This window comes from Nerophis ophidion, linkage group LG02 (genome assembly GCF_033978795.1).
Source record: "Nerophis ophidion isolate RoL-2023_Sa linkage group LG02, RoL_Noph_v1.0, whole genome shotgun sequence".
In the NCBI taxonomy this organism is placed as follows: Eukaryota; Metazoa; Chordata; class Actinopteri; order Syngnathiformes; family Syngnathidae; genus Nerophis; species Nerophis ophidion.
This window is the reverse complement of record NC_084612.1, coordinates 21109253-21128224: the sequence shown is the minus strand read 5'-3', so window position 1 is coordinate 21128224 and position 18972 is coordinate 21109253. Positions and strand designations below refer to the sequence as shown.

Below are 18972 nucleotides of genomic sequence, written 5' to 3'. Positions count from 1 at the left end.
AATACTCCCAAAACTTTGCATGTTTGCGTGTATTAGGAGACGGTGTACGTCAGTGGTAAACTTCGCCTTCTGGAGCACCGCCAGCAGCGAATCAGCGAGGTCCGATCCAAGTACCAGTGGTTGAAGAAAGAGCTGGAACAAACCAAACAGTACCTGATGCTGGAGCCGCACACTTGGACCACAGAGTGTAAGTGTCGCAACGCTTTTAATTGTCCATCGATAATTTAAAAAAGTGTGAGTGTGTACGGCAGTATTAATTTTGTTAACTAATAATTTTCGTTATATTTATCGTCATCAACCTATTTTAAAATAAGACCACACTGAATCAAAACAAAGGCACGTTAACAAACACATGACAAAATTACCTGACATTTTGTCGCCGAATAAAAACAGGATGAAAATGTTCATGTTCCAATCATATTTAATTTGGTTTTGTTGAGGGGTGGGACAAGTTTGGAATGTATGACAAAGGTGTGCAGGTTTGTAACAAAGGAGAGCCAATTAGATGCTTTTCCTTGTGAGATGAGGAAGTTTGATTTCTTGCCGCCAAAACAATAGAATATATGGAATTAACGTGCTCCACAATATAATATGTGTACACCTGGGTGAAAGTGAAGAGGACACCTTTTATTTGTGACGCTGTATGATGCCATCAGCAGGCGAGTCATCATCGATCGTGACATCGACACAACTGTAAATTAAAGCTATGTGTATTTGCTACTTCCGGTTCTCCTGAGCTCATAAACAAATTATAATGATGGCATGCATCATAACTCCGGTTTACAACACACATACAGTGGGGCAAAAAAGCATTAAGTCAGCCACCGATTGTGCAAGTTCTCCCACTTAAAATGATGACAGGGGTCTGAAATTTTCATCATAGGTACATTTCAACTGTGAGAGACAGAATGTGAAAAAAAATCCAGGAATTCACATCGTAGGAATTTTAAATAATATATTTGTAAATTATGGTGGAAAATAAGTATTTGGTCAACCATTCAAAGCTCTCACTGATGGAAGGAGGTTGTGGCTCAAAATCTCACGATACGTGGCCCCATTCATTCTTTCCTTAACACAAATCAACCGTCCTGTCCCCTTAGCAGAAAAACAGCCCCAAAGCATGATGTTTCCAACCCCATGCTTCACAGTAGGTTTGGTGTTCTTGGGATGCAACTCAGTATTCTTCTTCCTCCAAACACGACCAGTTGAGTTTATACGAAAAAGTTATATTGTGGTTTCATTCTCCCAATTCTCTGCTTTATCATCCATGTATCCATTTTGGTATAAACTCAACTGGTTGTGTTTGGAGGAAGAATACTGAGTTGTATCCCAAGAACACCATACCTACTGTGAAGCATGGGGGTGGAAACATCATGCTTTGGGGCTGTTTTTCTGCTAAGGGGACAGGACGATTGATCCGTGTTAAGGAAAGAATGAATGTGGCCATGTATCGAGAGATTGAGCCAAAACCTCCTTCCATCAGTGAGAGCTTTGAATGGTTGACCAAATACTTATTTTCCACCATAATTTACAAATAAATTCTTTATTCCTACAATGTGAATTCCTGGACTTTTTTTTTCACATTCTGTCTCTCACAGTTGAAGTGTACCTATGATGAAAATTACAGACCTCTGTCATCATTTTGAGTGGGAGAACTTGCACAATCGGTGGCTGACTAAAAACTTGTTTGTACCTGCTTTGCCAGAGACATAGCATAAAACATAGAAAACGTGCCTGAAAGATATATATTGGCATTACCTTTGCAGCAAAAAATGACTTATTACATCATTCCTAACCACAAGGTCATACTAATTTTATGTTAAGCAAATGCTTTGCAGATAGTCTAAATAAAGGTGTTTTTAGATAAACTTTATAAAGAGGCCTTATCTTTTACACTTTATATATTAGTCGACTAAATTTACAGTAAAATGTTGTGTAATGTCATTGATAAAACTAAAGTAAAACTAAATTAATTTAGATGACTAAAACTAAATTAAAACCTGTAGTCAATATTAACAGTGGTGTGTGTTGATCATGTTCCTGCACAATGATGTGGGCAGTGTTTAATTTACTCGCTAACATCAGCTTTTACCCAAAGATTGACATAATGTTTTTCCAATCACAGGAGGAAACCAAGTGAGTGTGAATGATAGTACTGAGAAGTGGAAGATATTTATTGAATTAGATAAATAAATCATCAGAAACATGACAGTGTGTGTAGTCGACTTGGTGAGGCATTTTGAGTGCATCATTGCTAGTCTGCACCAGACTGGATCAAAATGAGTCATAACAGTCAGCTAAGGGTGATACAATGATATCTAAATGGCAGACATTTTGACATGAAAATAAGGAAAAGCTGCTGATGGTGTGTTTGACGGAGCAGCTTGAACTCTCCAAAGTAAATGCTGTACATGATTACATCAATTTAAAAAAACAAACTAATGTAGTTGTTTGTAATACGTTCTATTGTATTGTTTATTTTTAATATGCAAGTTACATGTTAAAAGGGTGGTGGTGGCGGTGGTGTGTGTGTGGGGGGGCAAGCATAAATTGATTTGAGTTCATTTCAGTGGCAACAATGATTTAAGATACAAATGATTTGCGTTAAAAGCTTGTAAGTTGAGGTAATACTGTACTTAAAGCCTTATCTAACAAAATACAATAATCATGTTTTAACAAAGATTTCAATCTGCGGCAATTGAGAAACTCTTTTGACATTTTAATTTAGAGTACATTCGAATAGCAAAAATAATACTGTGCTACTTGCTATCTGACTGATTTTCTGGAGTTTACTTCGAGTCTTCTATCTCATCAAAAAAACAAAAAATAAAAAAACATAAAAAATATATATTTTTAGGCTGCTTCCTAATACACTGCTATATTATTACATTTGTGTGTGTCTGGTAGAGTATGAATGGAAGTCAGGGGTTGTCTAATATTAATGTGTGAGGGTCAACTTGTCCAACATTAACAGGTGATGAACCTTAACCTAGCTGCTAATGTCAACATTTACACATTAACGACAAATGAAAGGAAAAGTAGTACAGTAGATAACTCAATGTGCCTTTGTTGGAGGGTTCATTGTGGGGGCAACAAAAACAGGGGTCACAAAGTAGATGCGGCTAATGCGCCGCTTTTCCTCGGGTGAGCGAGGACAGACGTGGACTGCAGGACGTGATCCGACTCCAAGAGAAGATTGTCAGCGCGATCACATAAAGAGGGACATCACAGCCTCGTTACAAATATGGAGTGCAGGAGAAAAACCATAAGCAGTGACTAGACTGTCAATCAACACAACACAGCCCTTGATGACATGATCAAAGTGTCATTTCAGGATCAGTGGAAAAAAATACATTGACATTGGATCGCAACATCATTTGACAACGCTGACATTTTTTTAACTTCACGCCTCTACACATCACATCATCCAGTAGAAAGCAATCATTCTGTCAGCAATTTTACCAACATTCTCTGCAAAATTGCTTAAGTACATGCTGATAGACCATAGAAATGTAGTGCAATGGAAACCGTTTTCCCCCCATAAGAAATATTGGAAATAAAATAAACTGTCAACATCATATAAAGTAACTGCAATGGTTTAAGTTTAAGTGATTGTATAAAAAAGATCAAACCACAGTATATTAACACTAAAGTAAAATAAAACAAAATAGCTCACCCTTTGATGAGAGATGACAAAGACGTGGCATCTAAGTGGAAAGGGAGGCTTTTTGCAGGTATCTTTGTGTCTGTCATAAAAGTGCAAAAAGGGTTAGAAAGTGTAAAAAACTAATTAAATGAACTTTCACATGCATCTTTTAACATTCTTGGCAGCCATACAAATGTACAAATAAGTTAACATACTTGTAAAATAAATGATGAAAATGTAATGCATCTAACCTCATTATAATAACTTCAATAGAACTATCGATTAATTTGTTTGATTAATCGAGTAATCAAATAAAACACACTTCCCTTAACATGTATTTTAAGGAAATAGTTACTAATTAACATAGATGTTGTCAGGATGCTTATAATTTCTTGTAAATGCACATAGAATTGAAATTGCACTTCTGCCATTGGAGCATCACTATACATACAGTGGGGCAAAAAAGTATTTAGTCAGCCACGGATTGTGCAAGTTCTCCCACTTAAAATGATGACAGAGGTCTGTACTTTTCATCATAGGTACACTTCAACTGTGAGAGACAGAATGTGAAAAGAATATCCAGGAATTTTAAATAATTTATTTGTAAATTATGGTGGAAAATAAGTATTTGGTCACTTCAAACAAGGAAGATCTCTGGCTCTCACAGACCTGTAACTTCTTCTTTAAGAAGGAAGCTCTTCTGTCCTCCACTCGCTACCTTTATTAATGGCACTTGTTTGAACTCGTTATCTGTATAAAAGACACCTGTCCACAGCCTCAAACAGTCAGACTCCAAACTCCACTATGGCCAAGACCAAAGAGCTGTCGAAGGACACCAGGAAAATAATTGTAGACCTGCACCAGACTGGGAAGAGTGAATCTAAAATAGGCAAGCAGTTTGGTGTAAAAAAAATCAACTGTGGGAGCAATTATCAGAAAATTGAAGACACAAGACCACTGATAATGTCCCTCGATCTGGAGCTCCATGCAAGATCTCATCCCGTCGGGTCAAAATGATCATTAGAACGGTGAGCAAAAATCCCAGAAACACACGGGGGGACCTGGTGAATGACCTGCAGAGAGCTGGGACCAAAGTATCAAAGGTTACCATCAGTAACACACTACGCCGACAGGGAATCAAATCCTGCAGTGCCAGACGTGTCCCCCTGCTTAAGTCAGTGCATGTCCAGGCCCGTCTGAAGTTTGCCAGAGAGCACATGGATGATACAGCAGAGGATTGGGAGAATGTCATGTGGTCAGATGAAACCAAAATAGAACTTTTTGGTATAAACTCAACTTGTCGTGTTTGGAGGAAGAAGAATACTGAGTTGCATCCCAAGAACACCATACCTACTGTGAAGCATGGGGGTGGACACATCATGCTTTGGGGCTGTTTTTCTGCTAAGGGGACAGGAAGATTGATCCGTGTTAAGGAAAGAATGAATGGGGCAATGTATCGGGAGATTTTGAGCCAAAACCTCCTTCCATCAGTGAGAGCTTTGAATGGTTGACCAAATACTTATTTTCCACCATAATTTACAAATAAATTCTTTAAAATTCCTACTATATGAATTCCTGGATTTTTTTTTCACATTCTGTCTCTCCCAGTTGAAGTGTATCTAGTCATCATTTTAAGTGGGAGAACTTGCACAATCTGTGGCTGACTAAATACTTTTTTGCTCCACTGTACATTACTCATATTAAAAAAGTGGAAAAAGTTAAAAAAAAAAAGCCTTTGTAGCCTAAAAACAATAAACAAAGAACCAAACCAAACAAAACGACTCTGGTAAAGTATGATAAATTGAGTGACAATGTATTCGACAATTTAACACATGCATATTTGAAAAGGTATCACTTAGAGCAGTGGTTCTCAAATGGGGGAACGTGTACCCCTGGGGGTACTGGAAGGTATGCCAAGGGGTACGTGAGATGTTTTAAAAATATTCTAAAAATAGCAACAATTCAAAAATCTTTTATAAATATATTTATTGAATAATACTTCAAGAAAATATGTATGTAAGTTCATAAACTGTGAAAAGAAATACAACAATGCAATATTCAGTGTTGACAGCTAGATTTTTTGTGGACATGTTCCATAAATATTGATGTTAAAGATTTCTTTTTTTGTAAAGAAATGTTTAGAATTAAGTTCATGAATCCAGATGGATCTCTATTACAATCCCCAAAGAGGGCACTTTAAGTTGATGATTACTTCTATGTGTAGAAATCTGTATTTATAATTGAATCACTTGTTTGTTTTTCAACACTTTTTTAGCTATATTTATATCTTTTTTTCCAAATAGTTCAAGAAAGACCACTACAAATGAGCAATATTTTGCACTGTTATACAATTCAATAAATCAGAAACTGATGACATAGTGCTGTATTTTACTTCTTTATCTCTTTTTTTCAACCAAATATGATTTGCTCTGATTAGGGGGTACTTGACTTAAAAAAAATGTTCACAGGGGGTACATCACTGAAAAAAGGTTGAGAACCACTGACTTAACAGAAATGATGTTGACAACAATGATGACAAATGGTTTGCATTAACATACAAACTGTAGATGCCAACACGTCCTCACATGTTTGAATAGAACAATCGTTATGCAAGTCAAACATAAAATAGCGTCAGCTACCAAAATAGACTTTCACTTTGTTTCTGCTTGTCTGCTGCTCTAAAATATGCAGGATAATTTGTGACAATGCTGCATCATTGATGTTGTGTTATTGTGAAACACCAGCTTCATTTGACAGTGCAAACATTTCACTTTTAAACCATAACAAAACCCTTCTCTCGTTTTCTTTGGGCCCTTAGTGTTCTTCACACCTCGTCATTGTTTTTCTTTGAGCCAGCTCTCTTTATCGGCACTCCGCTGTCCCGCCACACACACATGCAGGCACGCGCACGTTAACAAAGACGCACAGACGTTTTGAGTCACTAGAGAAAAGCACTATACAAATATAATTCAATTCACTTCACTTTTCTCACTCACTATCACACACACACACACACACACACACACACACACACACGCACACACACACACACGCACACGCACACACACGCACACACGCACACACGCACACACGCACACGCACACGCACACGCACGCACACACTGTTGTATTTGTTACCTTCTGGAGACCTCCGAAGAATGCCTACCTCTTTCGGACCAACCTTTCTGGATATATAAAAATTTGTATTTACAACATTAATAATATATACATACTATGCAAATATAAACAAGGTAAGCTTTTAATTTATATTTTTTCTTTTGAATTTATTGTTTATAATTGTTTTTTAATCTTCATTATTTACTTCACGTTATTACAATATATATATATATATATATATATATATATATATATATATATATATAATACTGTACTACTACTATATACATATTTATTTTATTTTTCTAATTAATTATGGCTAAAGGGGGTGCATTTCAATTTCTTACACACACTTGTTCTTACAAATGTTGGCCAGAGGGAGAGCACTTCAATTTTTCACACCGACTTGTTATTTTATATGTTGACCAGAGGGAAAGCATTTTTAAAACCGACAGTCTATTTGAAAAATCCAAATGAGACTTTCTCCAGTAGATGCAACGTTTTTTTCTAAATTGGGACCATGATTTCGGTCCTAACTTGTTCACCAGTTCCCATATGGAAAGTACTTTTCCTTGTTGATGTCTCAAGAAGGGTAGAAATACAAGAAAACACATGCACACGCACAGTCTTGCAAAAAGAATGTCTGCATAGCTTACTCATTAAACAACTCATCAAAGCAACAAAATACCAATTGATGCTTTTTTCTAATCAAATTGATCAATTTAAACAATAAAGTTAAAGCAGGAAAGCAACCAAACAGTCAACCTGAACATCAAAAACAAGATCAGTGTTTCAACTTTAAATGAAAGTTCACTTCTGTTACACATCTTCAGGAGCGTATTGTTATTGTCTTGTTACATTTTTCATGTTGAGGCAGCTACTCCTTTTTGAATAAATCTTAAGAAAAAGCTAACTGTTGCTATTAATTTGGTGCTTGCTGAATTGGCGTTTTCTGGAACTTTTCTTGCTTCATAAGCAAAGTCGTTACTCATAAACGGCGATATTACCTTTCAAACTGAAGCCTAACGAGTTCTCTCGTCTTGTGTACTAGTCGAGCTGCAGCAGGTCTTCGAGGTGGACTCCTTGGAGTATCTGCAAGCTCTGGAAACAGTGACGGACAAACTGGAGACCCGAGTGAACTTCTGCAAAGCTCATCTCATGATGATCACGTGCTTTGACATGGCGTCCAGACACCGGTAGACGGAGGACACGGCCAGGTGGAGGATGACTATGAAGGATGAACTCACCTCACGTCTCCTTCAGTTGTAAGTAAGCAGAAGGACGTCCAGTTGGAGGAGGAGAGAGACGAATCTGCGAGATTTATCTCACTGGGCTGCAAACAAGTAACTTTACCTTAGGAATGTATGTACCACCATACTGCCATCTTTTTCTTTTTATGTTAATACGGACAAAGCCGTGAAAAGGTGTGACCATTTTGGGGGAGCACTTTCAAAAACTGTCAGACAAAAGTCTGATATTGTTGTGGCAGTTCTTTAAAAACAAAAAACGACCAAGGGGACGAATACATATGATAAAAAAAGTGCCTTGTTAACAATTGAACACGACTATAATCTGCATACTGCATAGTATGGTGCTAGCATAGTGAAAAAAAGATTAGTGTCTTTGAATTCTTTGCCATAATGTGATGTATTACTGTGGCTCATTGTTTCCATATATGGGCACACGTACAGTGTGGTAGACAGTGTGTTTGCAGGTCATTGGTTGTGAGACTTAAAATAACAAAACACTCCAGAATGTGAATGCAAGCTTATTTACAAAAAGGGACCAAAAATATGTGTGTGAAGTTTACTATGGAGAAACTTCAGCACGTCTTGTTTGAATAAGGACATGTACAAGCTAGGCTGTGTTCACACTTGTAATGAAATAACAATAATAAAAGATACTTGATGCGGACAGTAGGTCCAATTTGCTTAGCATTCACTAGGTCAACTGTTTTTTAACTCAGTGACCCAAAATATAAGACAACCCTTCTTCTGAAAGACCAGTTATTGTAAAAAAAAAAAAAATCAATAGTCATACAGTATCAGTGAAATAATTGGTGGATTACAGAAAAAAAAAAAGATAGATCAATGTCTTACCCGCTAAACAGTTAGAAATTAGCATTATAACCCAGGCGTGCTCAAGAAAATCGATTCCCATCAAAATAGCGATTATTATTCATAAAGATTAAAAATGTATTCATAATTTACTTTAAAGATCGATAATAATAAAAAAAAACATTCAAATTCTTTAGAATATATTTTTTTAAATACATTTTTATGCCATCTCTGTGCTTACTTGCTGTGCATGTATGTAAAACTACGTCAGAAGCCTGCAACTTCTTTTGAAACAGGTTCTATTATCATTTTTTTCTCTACACAAGATATTGCAAGAATCGAATTGAATGGAGAATCGGGCCCCAAAAAATGGTTGTAGGAGTCTTATCCCTATCGTGCTTGACGACTTCAGAACAAGCAGGTCTCTGTACACAACTGCGTCTCTCCAGGCCACTAGTTAGTGTGAGTGACAGGAAGAAAAGCTTTGCTTTGCTGTGGATTTTTTTTTTGTTGTCATCACTTGTTATTCTGCATGTAAAAATTTATTGGCCACTGAATAGAACACAACACGTCCTAATCAAGACATTTTTTTTGGACCAAATCTTCCATCTTCGTGTCCATGGAAGGACAGACACCTGCACGAAAGATGGCGTCACAAGCAGTGCAGTGTGTTTGTAGGAGTCAACATAGCTTAAATTCTTGTCGGTCCTAGTCCTGGTGCATCTGCAGCATTTTGGAAGAGTTTTAGCAACATTTTTTTAAGCGAATTAATTCCCATAGGAAATTAAGAAGGTAGAGGACAACACTTGTGGCAGTTGCAGTTTGTGTGGTACTTAAAGGACGTCTGTTCCGTGAAGCATGTGGGTGAGAAGTCAGAGCCAAGAGTTTTTTTTGCTTGTTTATATATTTTTAAAAGGGACAATGCACTTTGATGGAAACAATAACACTTGTCACTTATAGTATTTATCCGCAGTCCCTTAACATAAATACCATAAAAAATGGATAAACACAAGCCATAGCAAGAGTTACAACAAAATGGTTTTGTTGAAATAGTTTTTGCATGTTGTTCCATTCCAAAATAACTTTTTTCACCGTTTTTGGTTCATTCCTTTTCCATTCCTTCTTGCAACATGCTGCAATAGATCGGATGAGCGAGACCTGAAGGTTCCTACTAAAGTCGCATCGGATATCGGATTTTGACCACATACAAATTACCATAGGCCTGATTTGAAAAAAACGCCATTGTACTAGTCACACTAACATGGAAATAATCAGATCCATGTCACATTATGGCAGACATCTCTAACATGCCATATTGTGGCCCTTTACCTCACTTCATAGTTTAGGGTAATTGCGGCCCGTGCCCCCTAATAGTTCAATATATTACTAGACACTAACAACAATAACGGTACAGTACAACACAAAAATGATAGCACAACAAACAACACAAAGATCAACCTCCATTAAGCAACCAGTAATGTCTCTGACCATCTTTTGGATATGAAATCAAAATATATTTTTATGTTAAATTCAACATTCATGAGGCCTCAAGGCCAAATAGAGCTTATATAGCTGCAGGTAGGAGTAGTTAACTAATTTAGTCACATGGTCAAAACATATTTCTAAGGGCCTGATCTACTAAGATCCATACGCACTAAACAGCTAATGCAAGCTATAAAATTGCATGTACAATAAATGGGTGTGTTGCATGTGATCTACTAAGACTGCATGTACAATTGATAACTGGTGCAGACCACCTTATTTAAATGAGGTTTTTGCGTGTAATATGCGGCTTTCGCCATGGAGACACTCATTTACTGCACACTCATGTCATCGTGCTCTTCTTACCTGTTGTGTTTTGCTATGTTTTGAAACACACAACAGACATGCAGCACTTTTTTATGGGCATTTTAGAAGCAGTACTGCAGTGGTTTACAACAGAGCACACTTTTTTAGCGCTGTAGTTGCGCTAATGGGAGATTCTGGCACTAACTGTGAACCTGTGTTGGAATGTTCCAAGCGCAAGAAAATGCATATTGCAATATGTTTTTTTACATGTCTATGGAAAAAAGAATGTCATTAAAAAAGTCTGCAGACACCTACATGCATATTTTTTTTTACATAAGTCCCTTAAATGATCCTGCAGATATATAATTATAAAATGATATTGCAGAACATTTTTCTTTTTGACATTCATATATGTTGACACACATACGTAGGCTGGAGCTGCAAAGAGATTGCTTCTTTTCTCACAGCTAGTTCTGTCAAACGCCAGTTTGCACGTCCTTTCTAGAAATACTAAATACAATATTGACAAAAAAAAACAGCAGCCACAGAACACTTTTAGTCTTGATAAACAACACTTTGTGTGCTAAATGATTACATATGCATTTTTTCCTCCCAGTATTGTGGGCGTTCTGATGATCAGCATATATTCTACTTATTCAAGAAGACAAGACTGTCCGCTAAGAGACACAATTCTCTGCGCACAAGTTAAGCTTAAAAGACCAACATTGCGTGTGCTGTCTAGTTTGCACATGTTTTGAAACACACTAACCTTTAGTAGATCAGGCCCTTAGTGCGACCCAGCCTCAGTCAGACTCTACGTCCAGCGACCCCTAGGTCATTTGAGTTTGAGATCTCCGCATTACGAAAGAAAAAAAAAAAGTGAATTGACCTACAGAGACTCTTAGTTTCCAGCGGTTCAATGTGTCACAGCTGCATCTCTCCGAGTCGTGTGTGTGTGTGTGTGTGTGTGTGTGTGTGTGTGTGTGTGTGTGTGTGTGTGTGTGTGTGTGTGTGTGTGCGTGTTCTGGCAATGCTTACTTAATTGGGACATCGCTCTGTTTACCAGAGGTGTGGACTCGAGTCAGACTCGAGTCATGAATTTGATGACTTTAGACTCGACTTGACAAAATGTAAAAAGACTTGCAACTCGACTTTGACTTTAACATCAATGACTTGGGACTTGACTTGGACTTTAGCCTTTTGACTTGACATGACTTGCAACTTTCCCCAAACCCCAACGATTAAAAAGTTATTCAGGAGCGTTCCGTATCTTCCATTGTGTATGCATGTTGTCATCATGTGTGCGATGACAGCCTGTGCGCTACCTGTCAGTACAACAGCCAATCAAATTACATCCACGTTATTTTCGTCACACAGCATTCATCCAATCAAATTGCAGGAAAACCAAGCAGAACTGCTCTCAAACAACAGAAGAATAAGTGAGGAAAATTATGCCATAAAGTGTTTCGTTCGGGCATTAAAACTACGACTTGGTCAACAAAACAGGAATTGCCGTATGCAAATCATGCGGTTGGAAGATTACAGACGGTGACGCATCAATTTACAACTTCATTCGACATTTGAAGTTGCACAAAGAAGGGTATGTTTTGAATGTAAGCTAACGTTTATTGGCTGAGTAACGTAACTTTTATTTGTTGTGTAGTTAAATCAGTGAGGCTGTAAACTCACTGCTAACGTTAGAACCATAGACATCTTATAAGGGTACGCAGCATCGAGCGCTACTGCCTATTGCCGCAAACGAGATGCGGGGCCGCCATCTTGGAGTGGTGATCCGCCCCACTCAGTGCAATACATTTGGCAGGAGCAATGAACTGTCAGTGCATTTAATTCATATTACCTCACTGAATACCACTGATACTCACGCGCTTTTTTGTCATTCGTGTAACTATGATAAAGGACACATGTCTTGGCGTGTTCATAATTTGCTTAACAGTAACCGAATATTCTTATATGCTATAAGTGACCAGACGTCTGAGATCAAAACTGGGAATATAATCCCAGAGAAGGGGGGAAAAAATAGTTAGCTATTTTTAAGTTAAAGAAACAATATGATTAGGTTATATATACATGCGTGTATCCTACATAAACAATGTATGAATACATTAGATATCTATATACAGTATTTAACGGACCTATAGACCAGTGGTTTTCAAATGGGGGTACTTGAAGGCATGCCAAGGGTTATATACATGATATATATTTTTAAATATTCTGAAAATAGCAACAATTCAAAATCCTTTATAAATATATTTACTGAATAATACTTCAACAAAATATGACTGTAAGTTCATAAACTGTGAAAACAAATGCAACAATTCAACATTCAGTGTTGACAGCTAGATTTTTTGTAGATATGTTCCATAAATATTGATGTTAAAGATTTCTTTTTTGTGAAGAAATGTTTAGAATTAAGTTCATGAATCCAGATGGATCTCTATTACAATCCCCAAAGAGGGCACTTTAAGTTGATTACTTTTATGTGTAGAAATCTTTATTTAAAATTTAATCACTTTTTTATTTTTCAACAAGTTGAGCAATATTTTGCACTGTTATACAATTTAATAAAACGGAAACTGATGACATAGTGCTGTATTTTACTTCTGTGTCTCTTTTTTCGAACCAAAAATGCTTCGCTCTGATTAGGGGGTACTTGAATTAAAAACAATTTCACAGGGGGCACATCACTGAAAAAAGGTTGAGAACCACTGTTATAGACTTTATCTCTGTTGCTGCAACAGCAAAGAGTTTATTCTGTCTTGACACTTTGTATTAATATTTTCTATTACATTCTTCCCTTAAATAATTATGTTTACAGTGATTGTTTTGTATGTATTTTTCATGTGTGTTGCTTTGGATAAAAATGTCTGCCAAATACTTAAACATATATAAACACCTGAAAGTCTTTATTTCAGCTAAAACCAATAATCTGTTTCACTGGATTCAGAATAAAACCAAATTCTGTCTTACTCAACAAAGTTAGTATTTGAATATTGTTACTTGAAGACTTATCTGTGGTTACAATAAAATGAGAATGCATCATAATCAGTGGCGGCTGGTGAATTTTGTTTTAGGTTGGCCTGAAAGTTTGTAAACCACATACCTATAGGGGGGTCATCCTCCCCCAGAAGATTTCTTTGTGATTTTCACATACAAATATTGTGGTTCTTTGCTCCTGCTTAACTCTGTGGTAATATTCTTTTCACAAAATACAACCAATAGTATGTTAATGTTAAATCTTACTTGTGAAAAGTAATTCCCCAATTCCTATTTTCAACAGTCCACTCATTTGAGCAGGAAAACGCTGAATACCAGCCCAGCATCTTTGTTTTCTACCTCTCAACTGTCAGTTTAGGCTGATTGCCGGCTCCTCATCACCACTTCAAGATGGCGGACAAACTGCTTGCGTCACAGCAGCCAATTCTGCGTCTACTTATAAAATGTCTATGGTTATAACGTCATTGCAAACACGGCAATCTGTTGCGTCCACTGCAGTTCGCTACCTTATTCATACTTTTTGTCAAGTGATTTTTTTTTAAGCAGGGTTGCATGAGGTACCTACACATATCACAAACAGTAACGTAACGTTAGACGGCTGTCAGCAGCACCGCATATTTTAGCCACCTACAAAAAGACAAACATAGTCAAATAAAGGTCAGTTAAAATGTACACCATATTAAGAATATGAGTACATATTCCACAGAGCCCTGACATCTAAAACGTACAGCACTGTTCATTGTTATGTTCATGTATTTGTTATGTTTTTTATGTGTACGCACACTTAAACACATATATAGTGTGAGATGAGATCAATGAGATAAGGTAAGAACAGGATAGAAATTGCTGTGGAACTAGTTACAATGCAATATTCCATGGAAATACAATGTTAACACTTTTATGCAAATAAGTACGGTTGCACTTGTTTTTTGAAATGTGTTTATACTGTAAAGGAATGAGTTAAATGTTTAGAATAACTGGTTAATAGTGCTATTATGAAGTCCAGTGTAAGCACAGTTTTTTTTATAATAATACATACAGTGTTTTAAAAGCATACACAGTCTGTGTACATATATCAGTCTGTGGTTAAAAAGACTTGAAATGACTCGAAACTCAAAATGCAGGACTTGGGACTTGACTTGAGACTTCCCAGTATTGACTTTGGACTTGACTCGGGACTTGCCTGTCTTGACTTGGGACTTGAGGGCAAAGACTTGAGACTTACTTGTGACTTGCAAAACAATGACTTGGTCCCACCTCTGCTGTTTACACAGTCACCTTGTGGAGACCTCTGGCTGTATGGGGACAAAAAAACAGGTCCCCTAAAGGGAAACCTTTTTAAATGATGTTAATCATTTAAAAAGGTTTAACCATTAATATTACTGTGATTCTGTATGGTATCCATCCTTCGTTAAAACTAATATATTTTTCCAAAAACAAAATCTGGTTGAGTGTTCCTTAGGGTGACATTTTCATATAGTATAATTACAAAACATTATTACCTTAAAGTATGATTCCCATTCAGAATGTTCCATCCATCTATATATGGTAGTTGGAGTTGCAGACAACTTCATTACTGCTAAATAGCAGTTTTCAATAATGCCACAGAATATGCAGGATTTGCTTTAACTTCCTATAAGAGGACAGCTGTATGTAGTACTGTATTCAAAGGATCATGTCATATTTAATTTGAATTTTTTTTTTTTTTTTTTTAAATGGTCCTCAGTAGCCACGTACATATTTATATGAATTGATGCAAAATATTTTACATTTGGTCCCCATGAACCATATTAATTATTTTTTCCCAGGGTACCCAGTAAAAATAATTGCACATTACTTCATCAATCCAGAGATTTAAAGACTTGTATGAGCTAACTGGGCAGTGGCCATTTTACCTATTCTTTTTTAAGCCTCCACAACCTGTAGAAAGCGTGGTCCCCACAAGTGATGATCAAAAACTTGGTCCCAATTCCAAATGATAACCAGTATGAGTTTTTGTGTGTGTGTGTGCGTGTGCGTGTGTGTGTGTGTGATTGACAGTGAGAAAAGCTTTGGAAAAGTTTTTTGATGCCACCTCTCAATTCCCATGCATAAATATCTTGGCCCCAAATAGAGGATGGGATGTTTTCTAGAGACTATATTACACATTGCAATAGGCAACAAAAAATCCAATCAGCTTATACGGTTTTAAACAGGAGTTTAAAACAGTCATGAAAATCTTCTAACATCCATTTTTAGAATCCAGAACAAAGTCAATATACCGCACTTTTGACGGTCATTTTAGCGTTTGGGAGCAGACTAAATGTGACTAAATTTGACAAGTGTGAGCACAGCCTGTTGCTTTTTTTATTTTTGTCCAAACAGCACATCATGACCAAACTCCTGCAGGGCTGACTTATACAGTATATACATTATACAGTATACTCGTGTCTCTTTTTACCTTATACATCCGTCTACCACCCTCTCAAACGGATGTGATGTCTTTTACTATGTTTACAAAGCAGTGAGACATTTTTGCAGTGTTATTACAGTACATCCACATCAGTTATATCTATCTGTGTTCCATTTTTTTTTAAATATGAATGATTTGTCAATGTGTGTATTTTATATCAGAGTTGTGAAAGCAGTCTGTGTATTTACCTCTTCGTGGGACACATTCAGTCCAGATGAGCTGTTGTTTCGGCAAATTTGCTGGCATGATCCTCCTTCACGACATCATGGATCTGCAAAACAGCAGCCAATCAAGTCCTTGTTGGCCTTTTAATTAAGATTCACAAATAGAGTACACCTCAGAAAGCTATAAATTGTAGTTATACATGGAAGTAGGTGGTAGTTCATGACTATGAGGTATTGCATTGTTATTGCATTACTGGGACAAAGTTGCAAGTTCTCTACATCCAGGGAAAAGGCAATAGTTTGCAGAAAATGTAGTAATGCAAACCATAAGTAGAAATATTCCGTGTTTAAAAAAAACAAAAAATAGATATATTAATATATAAGTAAAAAAAAGAAAGATAACAGCTTAATTAGGAAGCAGTGGGGTCTGTAGTGTTCCACGTCTTTGTAAGATGGTTTTATACTATTCTCTCTGGTGGTTGACCTGTTTATCACCTTCATGTTTGTACAAATATAAATATCTGAATGAGGAGGAAAAAAACCTTTAAAATGCTTCTTGGACATTACCACATCTTTGCTAAGTCACATTTGTTCCTTTTGGTGTTAAATGTATTCCAGATTGGATGTCGAAAGTCATTTACGGCATGGCAATTAAGGTCATGTGGTGTAAAAACTAAAAGTATGTTGGATAAAACGTCTCCATGATGTGTTTATAAACAGAAGGTGAATGTTTTCTATTTTGTCTTTCATAGTGGATAAAAGTATTTATTTGAGCTCAGTAGGTTGAGAAAGAGTCGATTATTAAGGTTTATTTATTCAAATATCATTTTTAAAATTACTATGCATTTAAGATAATATATGTTGCTGCGCCCATTACATACAGTATATTAAGTACAGTAAAGACCAAAATGATTAATACCCTGGCCATTACTTCAGCCGCTATTATATTGGTCTTATTTTAGCTTTTAACTGGAAATGACACAAGCAAATAGCAAAAGACTTATTCATACCTCATTTTAGTACTTATTTTGGAGCAAAAATACACAGGTTACATTTGCAAAATGCATTTTAGGGGACATCATTATGAGAATGAGGATGCTGATAACTGCATGCACACAAAATAAGTCAAATTTCATATTAAAAAACGCCACTAAATACAACAACAAAATGGGATATTGTATCAGTGCATTGAATAAGTGAAAAGTCTATTCAATTATTTGTACTTTTTAATTAAAAAAAACATATCACACAGTAGCTGTCTAAAGGAATATGTTCATGTCATTTCTGACCCTTTGGAATGGTGCAAAATATTGTGTTTAGTCAAAATTGTCGGCTAAAAACGTATTTAAAAACGTCAAAAAAAGAAAGGATTTGTTTTCCCAAATACAGTACTTATAACAAAATGTCTTACAGTCTTTGACACTTTCTCGTGCCATTTCCAGCCCATTCAACAAATAAAATATTCACTTTACTCCAACTTTGTCATGCCATGACTAAATTGTACACACCGTTGTATGCAGTTTTCTACTTCCTTTGGTTTATTTTGTGAATTTAGGGTTTTGTCTTTTCTCAAACACATTGTACTGTATTTAACAGTAAGGCCTGGTGTGCCAACAATGCATATCTCCAAGGTGAAGATGCTATGTGCGAGATTGGTTTCATTAGTCAGCAATACGTTTTCAACAGTCTGATGTCAACTTTCAGGAATAATATTTTCTAATAAGTGATTGATTGAGAGAATGCGAGGTACTTCAAATGAACCGCAAACTGACACATAGCATCTTAAATTTGGATGGGTGATTGCAAGTTGATGATGATTGGACATGGACAAACCCAGCAGGCACACAACATTGAGAACTTGTTGAATTAGGTCCTGAAGTTGAGCAACTCAAACATAATGTGGAAACAACATGATTTTTGATTAAGTTTAATCAATGTCGGGTTCGGAAGTTGTTTGACCATTGAACTGTGGTCATTTCCCAACCAATATTGTACAACACAAATACAACGTTGAAACAATATGCTTTTTGACGTTTATTCAATGTCAGGTTGTGACATTGATTTGACCTTTGAAATTTGATCGTTTCCAAATCAACAAGGTGGATCCAATGGTGGACATCAATGTTGTCTCAATTTACAAATACAACTATTTTGCAATGTTGTTTTTTAAATCAACTTTAAAAAGGAGATGTATGTATAATCAACGTTGTATCAATGTCTTGTGCCTGCTGGGAATGTTCACCCATTTACAAAAAAAGTCAGTCGTTTACTTGAATTATTTTTAGTCGTCACATTGTTTTAAACAGTTTGTCAATCGTAAGTGCCAATCTGTCTTGCGGAAAGAATGAGTCAAATATGTCATAAAGGAGAGGATGGGAAACAGAAGTATGTTAAGTGTGATATTCTCTGTGCATGATTCAAGGCTTTGACACAGTGTGTTGTTGGAGGAACGTGATGAGGGGAATGTAAATAAAGGTATGTATTCAACCAATCTGAAATGTGATTTGCCTTCTTAATATATAGTAGAGCATATATGTCTGCAATAAAAACATTTTTTTTTAAATATTGGAGGGCTTGATGCTGCAATCAATCAATCAATCAATGTTTACTTATATAGCCCTAAATCACTAGTGTCTCAAAGGGCTGCACAAACCACAACACAAACCACTACGACATCCTCGGTAGGCCCACATAAGGGCAAGGAAAACTCACACCCAGTGGGAGGTCGGTGACA

General features: G+C 36.4%; 1 protein-coding gene across 1 annotated transcript in view; it reads left to right on the top strand.

Annotated features, from left to right (window-relative positions):
- The window catches only part of LOC133535506 (kinesin-like protein KIF26B), a 123212-nt gene extending 104483 nt beyond the window's left edge, over positions 1–18729 (top strand). Inside the window, exons 26-27 of the mRNA XM_061875397.1 lie at positions 37–187; positions 7814–18729. Coding sequence (XP_061731381.1) covers positions 37–187; positions 7814–7962 — 300 coding nt within the window. The 3' untranslated portion in view covers positions 7963–18729. The remainder of the gene's footprint in view (positions 1–36; positions 188–7813) is intronic.
- Positions 18730–18972: the final 243 nt, after the last annotated feature.